Source organism: Salmo salar, chromosome 15, assembly GCF_965601325.2.
Source record: "Salmo salar chromosome 15, fSalSal1, whole genome shotgun sequence".
Lineage (NCBI taxonomy): Eukaryota > Metazoa > Chordata > Actinopteri > Salmoniformes > Salmonidae > Salmo > Salmo salar.
Window position 1 is genome coordinate 98,775,029 of NC_138305.1, and position 19,333 is coordinate 98,794,361.

The following is a 19,333-nucleotide window of genomic DNA, read 5'->3' on the forward strand; positions in this document are numbered from 1 at the left end:
ATTATCAAAATCCAGAAAAGAGCCATTAAATTCTACGACCACATAAAAGGAAGCGATTCCCAAACCTTCCATAGCAAAGCCTACAGAGAAATGAACCTGGAGAAGAGTCCCCTAAGCAAGCTGGACAGCAACACAATTAGACCCAACCAAATCACAAGAAAACTAAAATATAATTACTTGACAAATTGGAAAGAATTTACAAAAAAACTGAGCAAACTAGAATGCTATTTGTCTCTAAACAGAGAGTACACAGTGGCAGAATACCTGACCACTGTGACTGACCCAAATTTAAGGAAAGCGTTGACTATGTACAGACTCAGTGAGCAAAGCTTTGCTATTGAGAAAGACCGCTGAAGGCAGACCTGGCTCTCAAGAGAAGACAGGGTATGTGCACACTGCCCACAAAATGAGGTGGAAACTGAGCTGCACTTCCTGTATGACCATATTAGAGACACATATTTCTCTCAGATTACACAGACCCACAAAGAATTCGAAAACAAATTTGGATAAACTCCCATATCTATTGGGTGAAATATCACAGTGTGCCATCACAGCAGCAAGATTTGTGACCTGTTGCCACAAGAAAAAGGCAACCAGTGAAGAACAAACGCCATTGTAAATATAACCTATATTTATGTTTATTTATTTTCCCTTTTGTACTTTGCACATCATTACAACACTGTGTATTACATAATATGACATTTGAAATGCTTTTATTATTTTGGAAGTTTTGGAAGTGTAATGTTTAAAGTACATTTTTTATTGTTTATTTCATTTCATTTTTTATCTATTTCACTTGCTTTGGCAATGTAAACATATATTTCCCATGCCAATAAAACCCTTTAAATTGAAATTGAGATAGATGGGGAGGGAGGGAAAGAGGTAGGGAGACAGAGACAGAGAGACTGTGAGAGAGGAAGAACAAATCTGTGTTACACTAAGACAGTTCCAATTAGACCTTCCTTTCATTAAACAATAACCACGACATGCTGGAGCATGTAGGGAGGAGCTGCTCCCAGAACCTCTCCCTGGAGGTCGGAGGGGTTGTGACATATGAGGCAGGTACACAAACACACGGAAACACACCGCGAACTACAGGTGAAACCCAGTGTTGTTGGGAATAACTTGAAGTTCTGCTTTAACACTAAAGTCATTGGTCAGGTCTTTACCATCAATTCCCCTTCACTCCTCCTTCTCACCCCTAACCCCCCTCCCCTGCCATGTTCCATTACACACCTGTCTGCACACTGAGGGTGTGGTGTTTTACAGTAATCACCAGAGATTCCTGGCTCCTGCCACCCACACAATTTGTCCTCCGTGTCTGGCATCTCTTCACCTCTGTTCTCTCTCTCATTTCTCCTACGTCTCTGTAGCTTTTCATCATTTCAGAAGTCCTCTTTTAGTTCTCTCTCTAAAATCAGGGTTATGGCTAAGATTAGGGTTATGGCTAGGAATATGGTTATGGCTAGGATTATGGTTATGGTTAGGATTAGGGTTATGGTTAGGATTAGGGTTATGGTTAGGATTAGGGTAATGGCTAGGATTAGGGTTAGGGTTATGGCTATGATTAGGGTTAGGGTTGGGGTTGAACCAAGTTAAGGACATGAAGCCAGGGTTAGGGTTAGGGTTGGGATTGGGGTTGAACCAAGTTGAGGACATGAAGCCAGGGTTGGGGTTGGGGTTGAACCAAGTTGAGGACATGAAGCCAGGGCTGGGGTTGGGGTTGAACCAAGTTGAGGACATGAAGCCAGGGTTGGGATTGGGATTGAACCAAGTTGAGGACATGAAGCCAGGGTTGGGGTTGGGATTGAACCAAGTTGAGGACATGAAGCCAGGGTTGGGGTTGGGATTGAACCAAGTTGAGGACATGAAGCCAGGGTTAGGGTTGGGGTTGAACCAAGTTGAGGACATGAAACCAGGGTTAGGGTTGGGATTGAACCAAGTTGAGGACATGAAACCAGGGTTAGGGTTGGGATTGAACCAAGTTGAGGACATGAAACCAGGGTTAGGGTTGGGGTTGAACCAAGTTGAGGACATGAAACCAGGGTTAGGGTTGGGATTGAACCAAGTTGAGGACATGAAGCCAGGGTTAGGGTTGGGATTGGGGTTGAACCAGGTTGAGGACATGAAGCCAGGGTTGGGGTTGAACCAAGTTGAGGACATGAAGCCAGGGTTGGGGTTGGGGTTGAACCAAGTTGAGGACATGAAGCCAGGGTTGGGGGTGAACCAAGTTGAGGACATGAAGCCAGGGTTGGGGTTGAACCAAGTTGAGGACATGAAGCCAGGGTTGGGGTTGGGGTTGAACCAAGTTGAGGACATGAAGCCAGGGTTAGGGTTGGGATTGGGGTTGAACCAGGTTGAGGACATGAAGCCAGGGTTGGGGTTGAACCAAGTTGAGGACATGAAGCCAGGGTTGGGGTTGGGGTTGAACCAAGTTGAGGACATGAAGCCAGGGTTGGGGTTGAACCAAGTTGAGGACATGAAGCCAGGGTTGGGGTTGGACCAAGTTGAGGACATGAAGCCAGGGTTGGGGTTGGGGTTCAACCAAGTTGAGGACATGAAGCCAGGGTTGGGGTTGGGGTTAGTACTTTTATCCTCCTTCCTATCCTACTCCTTGTTAGACCCATAAGGTGCTGGAGCTTGGCTCCGCCTGGCTCTCTCTTTGACCCAAGGTGCAGGGGGGAGGGATATAGATTTTGGAGCTTACTACTAAAACCCATAGAAAAGCATTGAATAACACATTCATACAGTAAATGGCAAAAGGGACAGTCAAAAAATCTATCATATGAAACAAGGTTTTGAAGTGTCTGTACTAAATCTGTCCTTTTTTTTACACATATTTAATCCCTTTTTGTGTGGCACAAACCTACCTTCATACTTCCATTCAAACCGTCAAACCGTTCGGACGCTACAGAAGTTTACGCGAGAAGACCTATTTTCAGGATGTCTCATGGTCTGACAAACACCGCTCTAGGTCTGCCACCTTTCCCTGCAGATGGGCTGTCTCATGGTCTGACAAACACCGCTCTAGGTCTGCCACCTTTCCCTGCAGATGGGCTGTCTCATGGTCTGACAAACACCGCTCTAGGTCTGCCACCTTTCCCTGCAGATGGGCTGTCTCATGGTCTGACAAACACCGCTCTAGCTCTGCCACCTTTCACTGCAGATGGGCTGTCTCATGGTCTGACAAACACCGCTCTAGGTCTGCCACCTTTCACTGCAGATGGGCTGTCTCATGGTCTGACAAACACCGCTCTAGCTCTGCCACCTTTCACTGCAGATGCGGAAGTGCTACACTGACAGATGTGGTGAATTGAGACGCATCCAATGCAAAGCCCCCAGATAGCTCTAGTTTAAACTGATGGATTTTGATGGGGAATTTCTTTGTTATGTAACTTAGATTGACGCAGTGGTGTGTCTCCTGACTACCACTATCCCTCCTTCTCTCCTCTCCTCTTTCCTTCTCCCTTTCTCCATATCCCCCACTCATTCCCTCCTCTCCTCTTTCCTTCTGTGCTCTCCTGTCCCCCTCCCTTCTCCTCCTTTCCTCCACTCACCAGTGAGGTATGTGAGTCCCAGGTGCTGCAGGCCATTGGAGCCCTCCTTGGGGTAGTTGAAGAAAACAGAGAGGGCGAACCCTCTGTCGTACAGGGTGTTGCCCCTGATCACGCGCAGCTGTTCCAGAGGCAGACGTCTGAAGTGGTTCATGGCGATTAGGATGTAGCCCGTTACCTCTCTGATGGTCTGGAGGGACAGAGTTACAGAGTTCATCAGATTACAGATGAGATACTACTGTTACTGTAACAGTACATGTTAGACAGACAGCTTAGAGACAGGATGTAGCCCGTTACCTCTCTGATGGTCTGGAGGGACAGAGACAGGATGTACCCTGTCACCTCTCTGATCGTCTTGAAACACAGTCACATTGCCAGATTACCTCAATTACCAGAGGAGGCCTCATGAACATGTCTCATGGAAGGAAAGAAGTAGAAGAAGTAGAAGAAGAAGAACAACAACAACAACAAGAGATCTTATAATAAAAAATGGCGTCTCCATCTCACCCCTAGGAAGCTGAAGTCCCAGTCAGTCTCTATCTGGGTGATCTCCAGGTTACCCATGATGATCTCACAGCCTGTGTAGCGGTTCTTGATCAGGTTGTACTGGTTCTCCTGGGATCCTGTGGAGCTCAGCCCATTCTGGGTACCAGTACACACCACTGACACACACACAGGAAGGAGGGGAGAAGAAAGAAGGTTTATTGTCAGTGTTGTTCAATCAATCAACCAACCAACTAATCAGAGAGACCAGTGTACCTCAGGCAAGGAGTGCACTGGTATGGAGTAAGAGCTTCAACAAAATAACCTAGATAGTTGGACTCATATAGTGGTGTGCTGGTATGTGTGACTGCAGTGATGAGTCTATTGACATGGAATGCTGTTGATATGTATGTTGATATGTCTGTTGATATGTCTATTAATATGTCTGTTGATATGTCTGTTAATATGTCTATTGATAAGTCTATTTATATGTCTGAAGTTGTGTTTGAAGCGGTGCAGGCCATAACCCCCTGGACCAGGCCTGAGGCTGATAGAGGTGGGGATGGGGGAACAAGGTCTTACCAGACAAATAATAGCATTGTAATGGTCTGAGCTATCAATGTGGACAGTGTGTTCCATTGTGTGTGTGTGTGTGTGTGTGTGTGTGTGTGTGTGTGTGTGTGTGTGTGTGTGTGTGTGTGTGTGTGTGTGTGTGTGTGTGTGTGTGTGTGTGTGTGTGTGAGAGAGAGAGTGATAGAGGGCCCACAATGCTGGGATCATGGCAGTGAGACAATAGGCCATGTGTGAAAAGAGAACTCCAGTCTGGACAGGGGAGGGAGGGGAGCTGGAGGCAGGAAGGAGACATCCACACCATCTCTTACTGACCACTTCTACAGCAGTCACATTTCAGTCTCTATATTGTAGAATCTATACACATTAATTGTGCATGTGCAGCTACTGTATGAGTTAAGGGAGGCCCTTCCAATGGATCCACACTGGATCAAAATGCACAGACAGCATTTCCTATGTTAAGCATGCACATCTGGAAAATACTGAAATGAGAATGAGCTGCATTCCGACTGTGCATTTAGTAACTAATCCGCTAAACAGCACGGGAAACTACTCTAATGTAAATCTCCATTCTATTCCATAGCTATTCAACTCCAGCAGTTGCATGCGTGATTGGACACAATTAAATAAGAACATTCTTCCTTATATATTAGTCGTTACATTCAACTGTCTCTGTTGTTTGAGTAACTCACAATTTAATGGGAAAACCTTATGTGTTTGAAGCAGAACTTGAGTTTCTGCCTTTCTCTTCTTACCAGTAGCATGTGAATGGTATCAGAGTTACATTTAGCAGACATTTACATTTAGCAGACGCTCTTATCCAGAGCGACTGACAGTAGTGAGTGGCTCAGTACATTTCTTCTCCGTGCTGGTCCCCCATGGGAATCGAACCCAGAACCCTGGCGTTGCAAACACCATGCTCTACCAACTGAGCCACACAGGACCACATGTTAACACTGTTAACATACACACACACATACATACACACACACACATACATACACACACACACACACACACACACACACACACACACACACACACACACACACACACACACACACACACACACACATACATATGTGTGGACTGGACAGATGGGTGTGGCCTGGACAGATGGGTGTGGACTGGACAGATGGGCGTGGACTGGACAGATGGGTGTGGACTGGACAGATGGGCGTGGACTGGACAGATGGGTGTGGACTGGACAGATGGGCGTGGACTGGACAGATGGGCGTGGACTGGACAGATTGGCGTGGACTGGACAGATGGGTGTGGACTGGACAGATGGGTGTGGACTGGACAGATGGGTGTGGACTGGACAGATGGGCGTGGACTGGACAGAAATGGTACAGATGGAAGGAAAGTAACATATCCCCACGCAGACAACACACGGGATATGAACCCGGGTCTCCCAGGAAGTAACATATACCCACGTAGACAACACGCAGGATATGAACCCGGGTCTCCCAGGAAGTAACATATACCCACGTAGACAACACGCAGGATATAAACCCGGGTCTCCCAGGAAGTAATATATACCCACGTAGACAACACGCAGGATATAAACCCGGGTCTCCCAGGAAGTAATATATACCCACATAGACAACACGCAGGATATGAACCCGGGTTTCCCAGGAAGTAATATATACCCACATAGACAACACGCAGGATATAAACCCGGGTCTCCCAGGAAGTAATATATACCCACGTAGACAACACGCAGGATATGAACCTGGGTCTCCAAGGAAGTAACATATATTTACGCAGACAACACGCAGGATATGAACCCGGGTCTCCCAGGAAGTAACATATACCCACGTAGACAACACGCAGGATATGAACCTGGGTCTCCAAGGAAGTAACATATACCCACGTAGACAACACGCAGGATATAAACCCGGGTCTCCCAGGAAGTAATATTACCCACATAGACAACACGCAGGATATGAACCCGGGTTTCCCAGGAAGTAATATATACCCACATAGACAACACGCAGGATATAAACCCGGGTCTCCCAGGAAGTAATATATACCCACATAGACAACACGCAGGATATGAACCCGGGTCTCCCAGGAAGTAATATATACCCACGTAGACAACACGCAGGATATAAACCCGGGTCTCCCAGGAAGTAATATATACCCACGTAGACAACACGCAGGATATAAACCCGGGTCTCCCAGGAAGTAACATATACCCACGTAGACAACACACGGGATATGAACCTGGGTCTCCCAGGAAGTAATATATACCCACGTAGACAACACGCAGGATATAAACCCGGGTCTCCCAGGAAGTAACATATACCCACGTAGACAACACGCAGGATATAAACCCGGGTCTCCCAGGAAGTAATATATACCCACGCAGACAACACGTAGGATATGAACCCGGGTCTCCAAGGAAGTAACATATATCCACGTAGACAACACGCAGGATATGAACCCGGGTCTCCCAGGAAGTAACATATACCAACGCAGACAACACGCAGGATATGAACCCAGGTCTCCCAGGAAGTAACATATACCCACGCAGACAACACGCAGGATATGAACCCGGGTCTCCCAGGAAGTAACATATACCCACGCAGATATGAACCCGGGTCTCCCAGGAAGTAACATATACCCACGGAGATATGAACCCGGGTCTCCAAGGAAGTAACATATACCCACGTAGACAACACACAGGATATGAACCCGGGTCTCCCAGGAAGTAACATATACCCACGTAGACAACACGCAGGATATGAACCCGGGTCTCCAAGGAAGTAACATATACCCACGCAGATATGAACCCGGGTCTCCAAGGAAGTAACATATACCCACGCAGATATGAACCCGGGTCTCCCAGGAAGTAACATATACCCATGTAGACAACACACAGGATATGAACCCGGGTCTCCAAGGAAGTAACATATACCCACGTAGACAACACGCAGGATATGAACCCGGGTCTCCCAGGAAGTAACATATATTTACGCAGACAACACGCAGGATATGAACCCGGGTCTCCCAGGAAGTAACATATACCCACGTAGACAACACGCAGGATATGAACCCGGGTCTTCCAGGAAGTAACATATATTTACGCAGACAACACGCAGGATATGAACCCCGGTCTCCCAGGAAGTAACATATACCCACGTAGACAACACACAGGATATGAACCCGGGTCTCCAAGGAAGTAACATATACCCACGCAGATATGAACCCGGGTCTCCCAGGAAGTAACATATACCCACGCAGACAACACGCAGGATATGCACCCGGGTCTCCCAGGAAGTAACATATACCCACGCAGATATGAACCCGGGTCTCCCAGGAAGTAACATATTCCCACGCAGACAACACGTAGGATATGAACCCGGGTCTCCCAGGAAGTAACATATACCCACGTAGACAACACGCAGGATATGAACCCAGGTCTCCCAGGAAGTAACATATACCCACGCAGACAACACGTAGGATATGAACCCGGGTCTCCCAGGAAGTAACATATACCCACGTAGACAACACACAGGATATGAACCTGGGTCTCCAAGGAAGTAACATATACCCACGTAGACAACACGCAGGATATGAACCCGGGTCTCCCAGGAAGTAACATATACCCATGTAGACAACACACAGGATATGAACCCGGGTCTCCCAGGAAGTAACATATACCCACGTAGACAACACACAGGATATGAACAACACACAACGTTAGACCGTTAGACCAAGACAATATTCCCACTTAGGCCAAGGGCAGACAATGGTTTGGAAGTTCGCAGGTGGGGCTTCTTCATCCCGGGACCATGACCGACTCATGTCCGCTACACACACACCATTCTATTTTACTGAAAGCATCTAAGAATGCTCCACTGAAATGATCACTTATCTACCAGAGAATTGGGATGTCATGTTTATAACTATTCTATTCCAACATTCAAAATACAGAAAATACTCCCAAATATACACCCAACTCTGAGCTCTTTAATAGTAAACAACAGCCAACAGTCACTCAAAGCGACAGACTTAATACTAGAGCCATCCATTTGAATGGGACAATTGACCTCCAGTGTCGTTAACAACAGGGGCAATAGCCTCCCAGTCACGTATGTCTCCAGCTCACAGGATATAAGCTCTCTTTATTTAACTAGGCAAGTCAGATAAGAACAAATTCTTATTTACAATGACGGCTTACACCGGCCAAACCCGGACGACGCTGGGCCAATTGTGCGCCACCCTATGGGACTCCCAATCACGGCCAGTTGTGATACAGTCTGGATTCAAACCAGGGTCTAGTAGTGACACCTCTAGCACTGAGATGTAGTGTCTTAGACTGCTGCGCCACTCGGGAGCCCGAATCAGAGAGGCTGATTACAGAGGCTGATTACAGCGGCTGATTACAGAGGATGATTACAGAGGCTGATTAGAGGCTAATTACAGCGTGGTAATGTGTGTAGCAAAGTCCCCTCTTCTGAAAGAAGAACAGAGGAACTATTTCATCTTTGAGATAGAGGGAGGGGGGAGCTGGAGAGAGCGAGACAGAGAGAGGGGAGAGACAGAATAGAGATATAGGGGAGAGAAGGATAGAGGGATAGAGAGAGAGAGAGAGAGAGAGAGAGAGAGAGAGAGAGAGAGAGAGAGAAAGAGAGAGAGAGAGAGAGAACAAGAACAGGGAAGATGGAACGAAGAAAGAAATATAGAAAGAAAGAGAGAAGGATATAGAGGGGCTTGGTTAATGATTGAGAAACATTCACAGCCAAGACCAGTCAATAGAGCTTACCTTTTTATAGCCTACACATGTCAGAGTCTAGTTTACACACAATTGGACATTGTCTACCTTTATTGAGTCTACATGTTTTTGACCCACAGCGAGTTCCCTTCAACCAACCAGAACACAACAACATGCCAAAAGTCTTGGCTGATCCCTGACCCCTGGTTTTCTACTAGTAGTGTTGCTGGGCTGTCAGGGCCACAGGTGAGTGTGGCCCTGTGCTTTGGTGTGGTCTGCCTGCTCTGCTGCTCTGCTATATCCACTGTTACTCAGAAAGCAAACAGGTGATTCCTCTACAGTCACTGAGACCAGGAGGGGGCTTTTATTGTGAAATAACGGAACAGGACAGCAACCTCTTGGGAAACAAGACTTTCTCTGTGTGTGTGTGTGTGTGTGTGTGTGTGTGTGTGTGTGTGTGTGTGTGTGTGTGTGTGTGTGTGTGTGTGTGTGTGTGTGTGTGTGTGTGTGTGTGTGTGTGTGTGTGTGTGTGTGTGTCATCAGCAGTGAAAATAATAAAAACAATGAATTTGATTATCAACACAAAATGTAAAGTCATACCTGATTACGAAAATAATGTAGCCTGGGGCTACAGCCAATACAAATTCAATTGATCTTCTGGTTTATAACTACAGTGCATTCGGAAAGTATTCAGACCCCTTGACCTTTTCCACATTTTGTTACGTTACAGCCTTATTCTAAAATGTATTAAATCATTTCCCCCCTAATCAATCTATACACAATACCCCATAATGACAAAGCAAAAACAGGTTTTTAGATTTTTTTGCTAAAACCCCCCCAAAAAACTGAAATATCACATTTACATAAGTATTCAGACCCTTTACTCAGTACTTTGTTGAAGCACCTTTGGCAGCGATTACAGCTTCGATTCTTCTTGGATATGACGCTACAAGTTTGGCACAACTGTATTTGGGGAGTTTCTCCCATTATTCTCTGCAGATCCTCTCAAGCTCTGTCAGGTTGGATGGGGAGCGTCGCTGCACAGCTATTTTCAGGTCTCTCCAGAGATGTTCAATCGGGTTCAAGTCCGGGCTTTGGCTGAGCCACTCAAGGACATTCAGAGACTTGTCCCAAAGCCACTCCTGCGTTGTCTTGGCTGTGTGCTTAGGGTCGTTGTCCTGTTGGAAGGTGAACCTTCGCCCCAGTCTGAGGTCCTGAGCGCTCTGGAGCATGTTTTCATCAAGGATTTCTCCGTACTTTGCTCCGTTCATCTGAAAAATATCCCCATAGCATGATGCTTCCACCACCATTATTCATCGTAGGGATGGTGCCAGGTTTCCTCCAGACGTGACGCTTGGCATTCAGGCGAAAGATTTCAATCTTGTTTCTCATGTTCTGAGAGTTTTTAGGTGCCTTTTGGTAAACTCCAAACGAGCTGTCATGTGCCTTTTACTTACGCGTGGCTTCCGTCTGGCCACTCTACCATAAAGGCCTGATTGGTGGAGTGCTGCAGAGATGATTGTCCTTCTGGAAGGTTCTCCCATCTCCACAGAGGATCTCTGGAGCTCTGTCAAAGTGACTATTGGGTTCTTGGTCACCTCCCTGACCAAGGCCCTTCTCCCCCGATTGCTCAGTTTGGCCGGGTGACCAGCTCTAGGAAGAGTCTTGGTGGTTCCAAAATTCTTCCATTTAAGAATGATGAGGCCACTGTGTTCTTGGGGACCTTCAATGCTGCAGAAATGTTTTGGTACACTTCCCCAGATCTGTGCCTCGACACAATTCTGTCTCAGAACTCTACAGACAATTCCTTCAATCTCATGGCTTGATTTTTGCTCTGACTGTCAACTGTGCACTGTCAACTGTAGGACCTTATATAGACAGATGTGTACCTTTCCAAATCATGTCCAAATCATTAGAATTCACCTCAGGTGGACTCCAATCAAGTTGTAGAAACATCTCAAGGATGATCAATGGAAACAGGATGCGCCTGAGCTCAACTTCGAGTCTCATAGCAAAGGGTCTGAATACTTATGTAAATAAAGTATTTCAGTTTTTTTGTTTTATATATACATTTGCCAAAATATCTTAAAACCTGTTTTCGCTTTGTCATTATGGTGTATTGTGCGTAGATTGACGAGGAACATTTTTATTTAATCCATTTTAGAATAAGGCTGTAACGTAAAAAATTTGGAAAAAGTAAAGGGGTACGAATAATTTCCGAATGCACTGTATATATGCAAAGCTTGTAGTTGATTTAGCAACACATATCAACATTCATAAAATCACTTACCTTCCTGCGTTTGAGACGACGTGGGCTGTAGACATGATAGAATTACAATACACAGAACGGACTCCTGCAAACGGTCCATGCCTAGGTCCAAACCAACCCAATAATAATCATGACCAGGAATTACAGTAGAGCAGTTCGGTTTAATCCTCAAGAAGTCCTCAACTCGTTCGATACTTTTTTGGGGAAAGGCAAAACTATTTCAACAAATTATAACTTCAAGATTGATCTTCATAAGACTCCAGACTCAAGTCTACAGTTAAAGGTCCAAGTTTCAGTAGCACGATTACTTTACATTTCTCTCTAATAAGAAGCCTTTTTAAAGTGGCAGATTGACTTGACGCAGAAACATGATCTTATTATTAGATAAGATACTTCCAGTGAATATGGGCGGTGAATAAATTCCGAATGGTGCGTCAATTCAGAGTTTGGCAAAAGTGAACACGTATTTTGACGCTCAGCTTTCACACCTCGCCGTGATACAGACCAGATAGGCACTTGATTGGCCAGATCAGTGGTCGTTGCTCGTGAGAAAATCTGTTTCGTTCTGTGGCTACTGTAAAACATGACTATAATATTTGCAACATAAATAAAAGGTCAAGGATTAGCCTAATCTAATTTATAAATATATGAAAACACTGCAGATGATTTCAATAGGCCCTTTTTAAATACAATCATATCTAGAAAAATGTGTCATTCATTTCACTGTAATGATGTTTATTATATTGTAATAAACCAGATGATGGAATCAGTTTTTGAATCTAGTCTTGTGTGTAGTCTATGGCTAAAATGAAAAGTCTAATTGGTCAGAATCCTAACATGGAGGTTAATAACAGCATGCTTGATAATCCATGAAAATACATTGTAAGCAAAGCTTAGTAGGCTACTGAAACAATACAATAGCATTATTTAGCATCATCCTAAATGTGTTTATTTAGACTATTTTGGACTAGCATTACTTTCAATCAGTAACAGGATTAGGGTCTGAGTGGCTGTACTGTCTCTCCATGCAGTGAAGAGCAGTATTGTCCTCCAGCCCTGTCAACTGGTTAATCAGTCCTGCTTTGATGCATATGCACTAGCTGTTCTGGGGGGGGGGGGGGGGGGCAGTGCCCCTGTGACAACAATTTTGGGCCCCCTTGTGGCCCCCCTAAATGTGGAGTATGAATGGTCTTTTGCCTGCTAATGCCTGCAATGCAGTGAAGAAAACGATATGACAACAATAACGTCTAATGTAACTGGCCCCTCTAACAGTACAACTGGCCCGCCACTGTGCGTATGGAGCAGCCTGTCACAATGGCATCATTGTCAAATGGTTAAGTGACTTCTGAACCCAAACCCAGAACGTAGAATCCATGCTTCATTCCAACAGAATGGAACACAGAACACACAACTCAGAACAGAGAATAGGGCCAACATTCCATGTCATGTGGCATGGAGAGCAGTTAATAAATGTGTAAATGTGCAGGAAATAAATATCTGGTTGTGATGAATATGTAACACAGTGTTGTTGTTTCCGTTTCCATAATGAAGGACTGGGTAAATAAATTGATGTAAAGATATATTCACACTCTTAGACAAAACATAGTAGGTTGAAAATGTTTTGGAACAGTGGCATTTGATTGATTTACATGCGTTATAGACACTTATAAAGCTCTTTATAACACTTACATAGACACGTATACAGCATTTATAGATGTGTTTCAACAAGCTTGTAAACATAGTCGCTACCTTGATCAAACAGATATGTTTAAAGTACTGGTTACATCGAAATTTGAACATTTGAATAGTGGGTCCATCTAGTGGCAGCATGATGTGACCATTTGACATTTCTCTCAGTGTTTATTTATTTACATCAGACAGGCAGTACCTCATTTGGGTGCATACATCCCATAGCTGTGCCTTGATTTTGGGGCGGCAGGTAGCCTAGTGGTTAGAGCAGGTAGCCTAGTGGTTAGAGCAGGTAGCCTAGTGGTTAGAGCAGGTAGCCTAGTGGTTAGAGCAGGTAGCCATGATCTCGCCATCACGGTTGACAACTCCATTGTGTCCTCCTCCCAGAGTGCTAAGAGCCTCGGCGTGACCCTGGACAACACCTTGTCATTCTCCGCTAACATCAAGGCGGTGACCCGATCCTGTAGGTTCATGCTCTACAACATTCGCAGAGTACGACCCTGCCTTACACAGGAAGCGGCGCAGGTCCTAATCCAGGCACTTGTCATCTCCCGTCTGGATTACTGCAACTCCCTGTTGGCGGGGCTCCCTGCCTGTGCCATTAAACCCCTACAACTCATCCAGAACGCTGCAGCCCGTCTGGTGTTCAACCTTCCCAAGTTCTCTCACGTCACCCCGCTCCTCCGCTCTCTCCACTGGCTTCCAGTTGAAGCTCGCATCCGCTACAAGACCATGGTGATTGCCTACGGAGCTGTGAGGGGAACGGCACCTCCTTACCTTCAGGCTCTGATCAGGCCCTACACCCAAACAAGGGCACTGCGTTCATCCACCTCTGGCCTGCTGGCCCCCCTACCTCTGCGGAAGCACAGTTCCTGCTCAGCCCAGTCAAAACTGTTCGCTGCTATGGCACCCCAATGGTGGAACAAGCTCCCTCACGACACCAGGACAGCGGAGTCAATCACCACCTTCCGGAGACACCTGAAACCCCACCTCTTTAAGGAATACCTAGGATAGGATAAAGTAATCCCCCCCCTAAAAGATTTAGATGCACTATTGTAAAGTGGTTGTTCCACTGGATATCATAAGGTGAATGCACCAATTTGTAAGTCGCTCTGGATAAGAGCGTCTGCTAAATGACGTAAATGTAAATGTAAATGTTAGAGCAGGTAGCCTAGTGGTTAGCGCGTTGGGCCAGTAACAGAAAGGTTGCTACATCGAATCCCCGACCTGACAAGGTAAAAATCTGTCTTTCTGCCCCTGAACAAGGCAGTTAACCCACTGTTCCTAAGCCGTCATTGTAAAATAAGAATTTGTTCTTAACTGACTTGTCTGGTTAAAAAAAAAAAAAAATCCATGTCATATCTTTTACATCCAGCAGGGGAAGACAGCGCTCTGAGTGTCCTCTGCATGGAACACAGAGCCTCTGAAGTTCATTAGCTGAACTTCCAGCAAATACTGCACGTTTAGCATGTTATACACATTTAGCCATTCATGTAACATACACAAATTCATCAATTTTCTTACTATTACAATGGTGTTGCATAAGAACACAATATTCAGAGTTTTTATCACTGAGTTTATTACAGAATTTTCCAGACTTTTCAACTCCAAGGGTCAACTCTTAACTTTGAATATTTTTAATAGGAGATCGATGTAAGGGAAATGGAAAGAACAGCCTTCTGTTACTGTAAAAAAAAGTAGAAAGGTGTTAGCCAGTCCTGAATCTGTCATCTGAGGTTCTATCTACAGACTACAGACTATTCTTATAGACAGACTACCATGAGTGGGATGGCTCCATGACAGACTACTATGATGGCTCCATGACAGACTACTATGATGGCTCCATGACAGACTACTATGAGTGGGATGGCTCCATGACAGACTACTATGATGGCTCCATGACAGACTACTATGAGTGGGATGGCTCCATGACAGACTACTATGATGGCTCCATGACAGACTACTATGAGTGGGATGGCTCCATGACAGACTACTATGATGGCTCCATGACAGACTACTATGAGTGGGATGGCTCCATGACAGACTACTATGAGTGGGATGGCTCCATGACAGACTACTATGAGTGAGATGGCTCCATGACAGACTACTATGATGGCTCCATGACAGACTACTATGAGTGGGATGGCTCCATGACAGACTACTATGATGGCTCCATGACAGACTACTATGAGTGGGATGGCTCCATGACAGACTACTATGAGTGGGATGGCTCCATGACAGACTACTATGAGTGGGATGGCTCCATGACAGACTACTATGAGTGGGATGGCTCCATGACAGACTACTATGAGTGGGATGGCTCCATGACAGACTACTATGATGGCTCCATGACAGACTACTATGAGTGGGATGGCTCCATGACAGACTACTATGATGGCTCCATGACAGACTACTATGAGTGGGATGGCTCCATGACAGACTACTATGAGTGGGATGGCTCCATGACAGACTACTATGATGGCTCCATGACAGACTACTATGAGTGGGATGGCTCCATGACAGACTACTATGATGGCTCCATGACAGACTACTATGAGTGGGATGGCTCCATGACAGACTACTATGATGGCTCCATGACAGACTACTATGAGTGGGATGGCTCCATGACAGACTACTATGATGGCTCCATGACAGACTACTATGAGTGGGATGGCTCCATGACAGACTACTATGAGTGGGATGGCTCCATGACAGACTACCATGAGTGGGATGGCTCCATGACAGACTACTATGAGTGGGATGGCTCCATGACAGACTACTATGAGTGAGATGGCTCCATGACAGACTACTATGATGGCTCCATGACAGACTACTATGAGTGAGATGGCTCCATGACAGACTACTATGAGTGAGATGGCTCCATGACAGACTACTATGATGGCTCCATGACAGACTACTATGAGTGGGATGGCTCCATGACAGACTACTATGAGTGGGATGGCTCCATGACAGACTACTATGATGGCTCCATGACAGACTACTATGAGTGGGATGGCTCCATGACAGACTACTATGAGTGGGATGGCTCCATGACAGACTACTATGATGGCTCCATGACAGACTACTATGAGTGGGATGGCTCCATGACAGACTACTATGAGTGAGATGGCTCCATGACAGACTACTATGATGGCTCCATGACAGACTACTATGAGTGGGATGGCTCCATGACAGACTACTATGATGGCTCCATGACAGACTACTATGAGTGGGATGGCTCCATGACAGACTACTATGAGTGGGATGGCTCCATGACAGACTACTATGAGTGAGATGGCTCCATGACAGACTACTATGAGTGGGATGGCTCCATGACAGACTACTATGATGGCTCCATGACAGACTACTATGAGTGGGATGGCTCCATGACAGACTACTATGAGTGAGATGGCTCCATGACAGACTACTATGAGTGGGATGGCTCCATGACAGACTACTATGAGTGGGATGGCTCCATGACAGACTACTATGAGTGGGATGGCTCCATGACAGACTACTATGAGTGGGATGGCTCCATGACAGACTACTATGATGGCTCCATGACAGACTACTATGAGTGGGATGGCTCCATGACAGACTACTATGAGTGAGATGGCTCCATGACAGACTACTATGAGTGGGATGGCTCCATGACAGACTACTATGAGTGGGATGGCTCCATGACAGACTACTATGATGGCTCCATGACAGACTACTATGAGTGGGATGGCTCCATGACAGACTACTATGATGGCTCCATGACAGACTACTATGAGTGGGATGGCTCCTTGACAGACTACTATGAGTGGGATGGCTCCATGACAGACTACTATGATGGCTCCATGACAGACTACTATGAGTGGGATGGCTCCATGACAGACTACTATGAGTGGGATGGCTCCATGACAGACTACTATGAGTGGGATGGCTCCATGACAGACTACTATGATGGCTCCATGACAGACTACTATGAGTGGGATGGCTCCATGACAGACTACTATGATGGCTCCATGACAGACTACTATGAGTGGGATGGCTCCATGACAGACTACTATGATGGCTCCATGACAGACTACTATGATGGCTCCATGACAGACTACTATGAGTGAGATGGCTCCATGACAGACTACCATGAGTGGGATGGCTCCATGACAGACTACTATGATGGCTCCATGACAGACTACTATGAGTGGGATGGCTCCTTGACAGACTACAATGAGTGGGATGGCTCCATGACAGACTACTATGATGGCTCCATGACAGACTACTATGATGGCTCCATGACAGACTACTATGAGTGGGATGGCTCCATGACAGACTACTATGAGTGGGATGGCTCCATGACAGACTACTATGATGGCTCCATGACAGACTACTATGAGTGGGATGGCTCCATGACAGACTACTATGAGTGGGATGGCTCCATGACAGACTACTATGATGGCTCCATGACAGACTACTATGAGTGGGATGGCTCCATGACAGACTACTATGAGTGGGATGGCTCCATGACAGACTACTATGAGTGGGATGGCTCCATGACAGACTACTATGATGGCTCCATGACAGACTACTATGAGTGGGATGGCTCCATGACAGACTACTATGATGGCTCCATGACAGACTACTATGAGTGGGATGGCTCCATGACAGACTACTATGAGTGGGATGGCTCCATGACAGACTACTATGATGGCTCCATGACAGACTACTATGAGTGGGATGGCTCCATGACAGACTACTATGAGTGGGATGGCTCCATGACAGACTACTATGATGGCTCCATGACAGACTACTATGAGTGGGATGGCTCCATGACAGACTACTATGAGTGGGATGGCTCCATGACAGACTACTATGATGGCTCCATGATTGCCCAAGCTTCTGTCGCCAGACCTTGTCAGATTCTTCACCAGAGTATCATCATTATCCCTTGTGGCCCTAGCCTGTCCGCCTTTCTGACTGTCTGTCAGTCCGGGGCCAGGCTGTGTGGAGGCAGGTTGATGCTCCAGTCCCCAGTCCTCTGCATGGCCTTCACATCCCGGCTGGTCGCCATTCCCTTCAACAGATTGATGAATTGATTGTGGGGCTGCTGCCAGTGTGTCTGTGCCCTGGGCGAGGGGTGTCCCGGTTACGGAAGAAAATCCCAGCTATGGCACCCGCCCTGGGGCCGCTATTGTGGCTGGCCTGCAGGGGGCCCAGGGGGCCAGGAGCCCAGGGAGCAGCTCTCTCTGACCCACATACTGCTGTCACACCCCTGGAGACACAGCACTGGAGATGGAGGGGAAAGGGGGCAGGGGGGGCACAGCACTGGAGATGGAGGGGAAAGGGGGCAGGGGGGGCACAGCACTGGAGATGGAGGGGAAAGGGGGCAGGGGGGGCATAGCACTGGAGCTGAGGGCGGTTGTGGGGGCCGGATTGGGATGGGGGCTTGGTTAGGGGGCCAGTGCTGGAACTGGGGGGGAGTGGGCTCAAAACACAGGGCTGTTGCAGGGACCAGACATGGGCTGGGGGTATGAGAGGGCTGGGGCCAATAGGGACCTCTGAATCGCAGAACAGAATTGCGGCCATGCTGTGAAAATCTTTCAAACACCCCAAAACTAAAAAAAAGTCCTAACTCGATTTGAAGACGTGGAATCGAAATGTTTCCAAGAAACATAAGTTGAATGTTGGCATTTGTATCGATCTACCAGAGCAGTTAACAGGCAAACTGGTATCACCGGACACATCCTCACCAATACATATGTACTCATGACTAGGATCCAATCGTCAATCCATTTTTGAGTATTAACATTAATAACTGAACCTTGTTTCAATGCTTTTTAACACACATTATTAATTGGAATGTTAAGTAATTGCATTGTTACAGTAATATAACTACTTTTTTTTTTATCGCACAGACTCAACTGAGTTAAAGGATGGAAATTAAGTGATACATTTAGCAACAGCTGTGGTCCCACCCACAAACCATCATCAGGGTAAAGGGGTTTCAACACTAGTGATACTGTATAAGGCCACAAAAACAACTGTCGCACCAAACCAAAC

General features: G+C 46.2%; 1 protein-coding gene across 1 annotated transcript in view; it reads right to left on the reverse strand.

Moving 5' to 3' along the window:
* LOC106572678 (receptor tyrosine-protein kinase erbB-3) overlaps nt 1-12,099 on the reverse strand; it is a 38,888-nt gene extending 26,789 nt beyond the window's left edge. The window contains exons 1-3 of the mRNA XM_082962192.1: nt 11,621-12,099; nt 4,062-4,216; nt 3,558-3,744 (exon numbers count right to left, since the gene is read on the reverse strand). Coding sequence (XP_082818318.1) covers nt 3,558-3,744; nt 4,062-4,216; nt 11,621-11,699 — 421 coding nt within the window. The 5' untranslated portion in view covers nt 11,700-12,099. The remainder of the gene's footprint in view (nt 1-3,557; nt 3,745-4,061; nt 4,217-11,620) is intronic.
* Between the last annotated feature and the right edge of the window lie 7,234 nt (nt 12,100-19,333).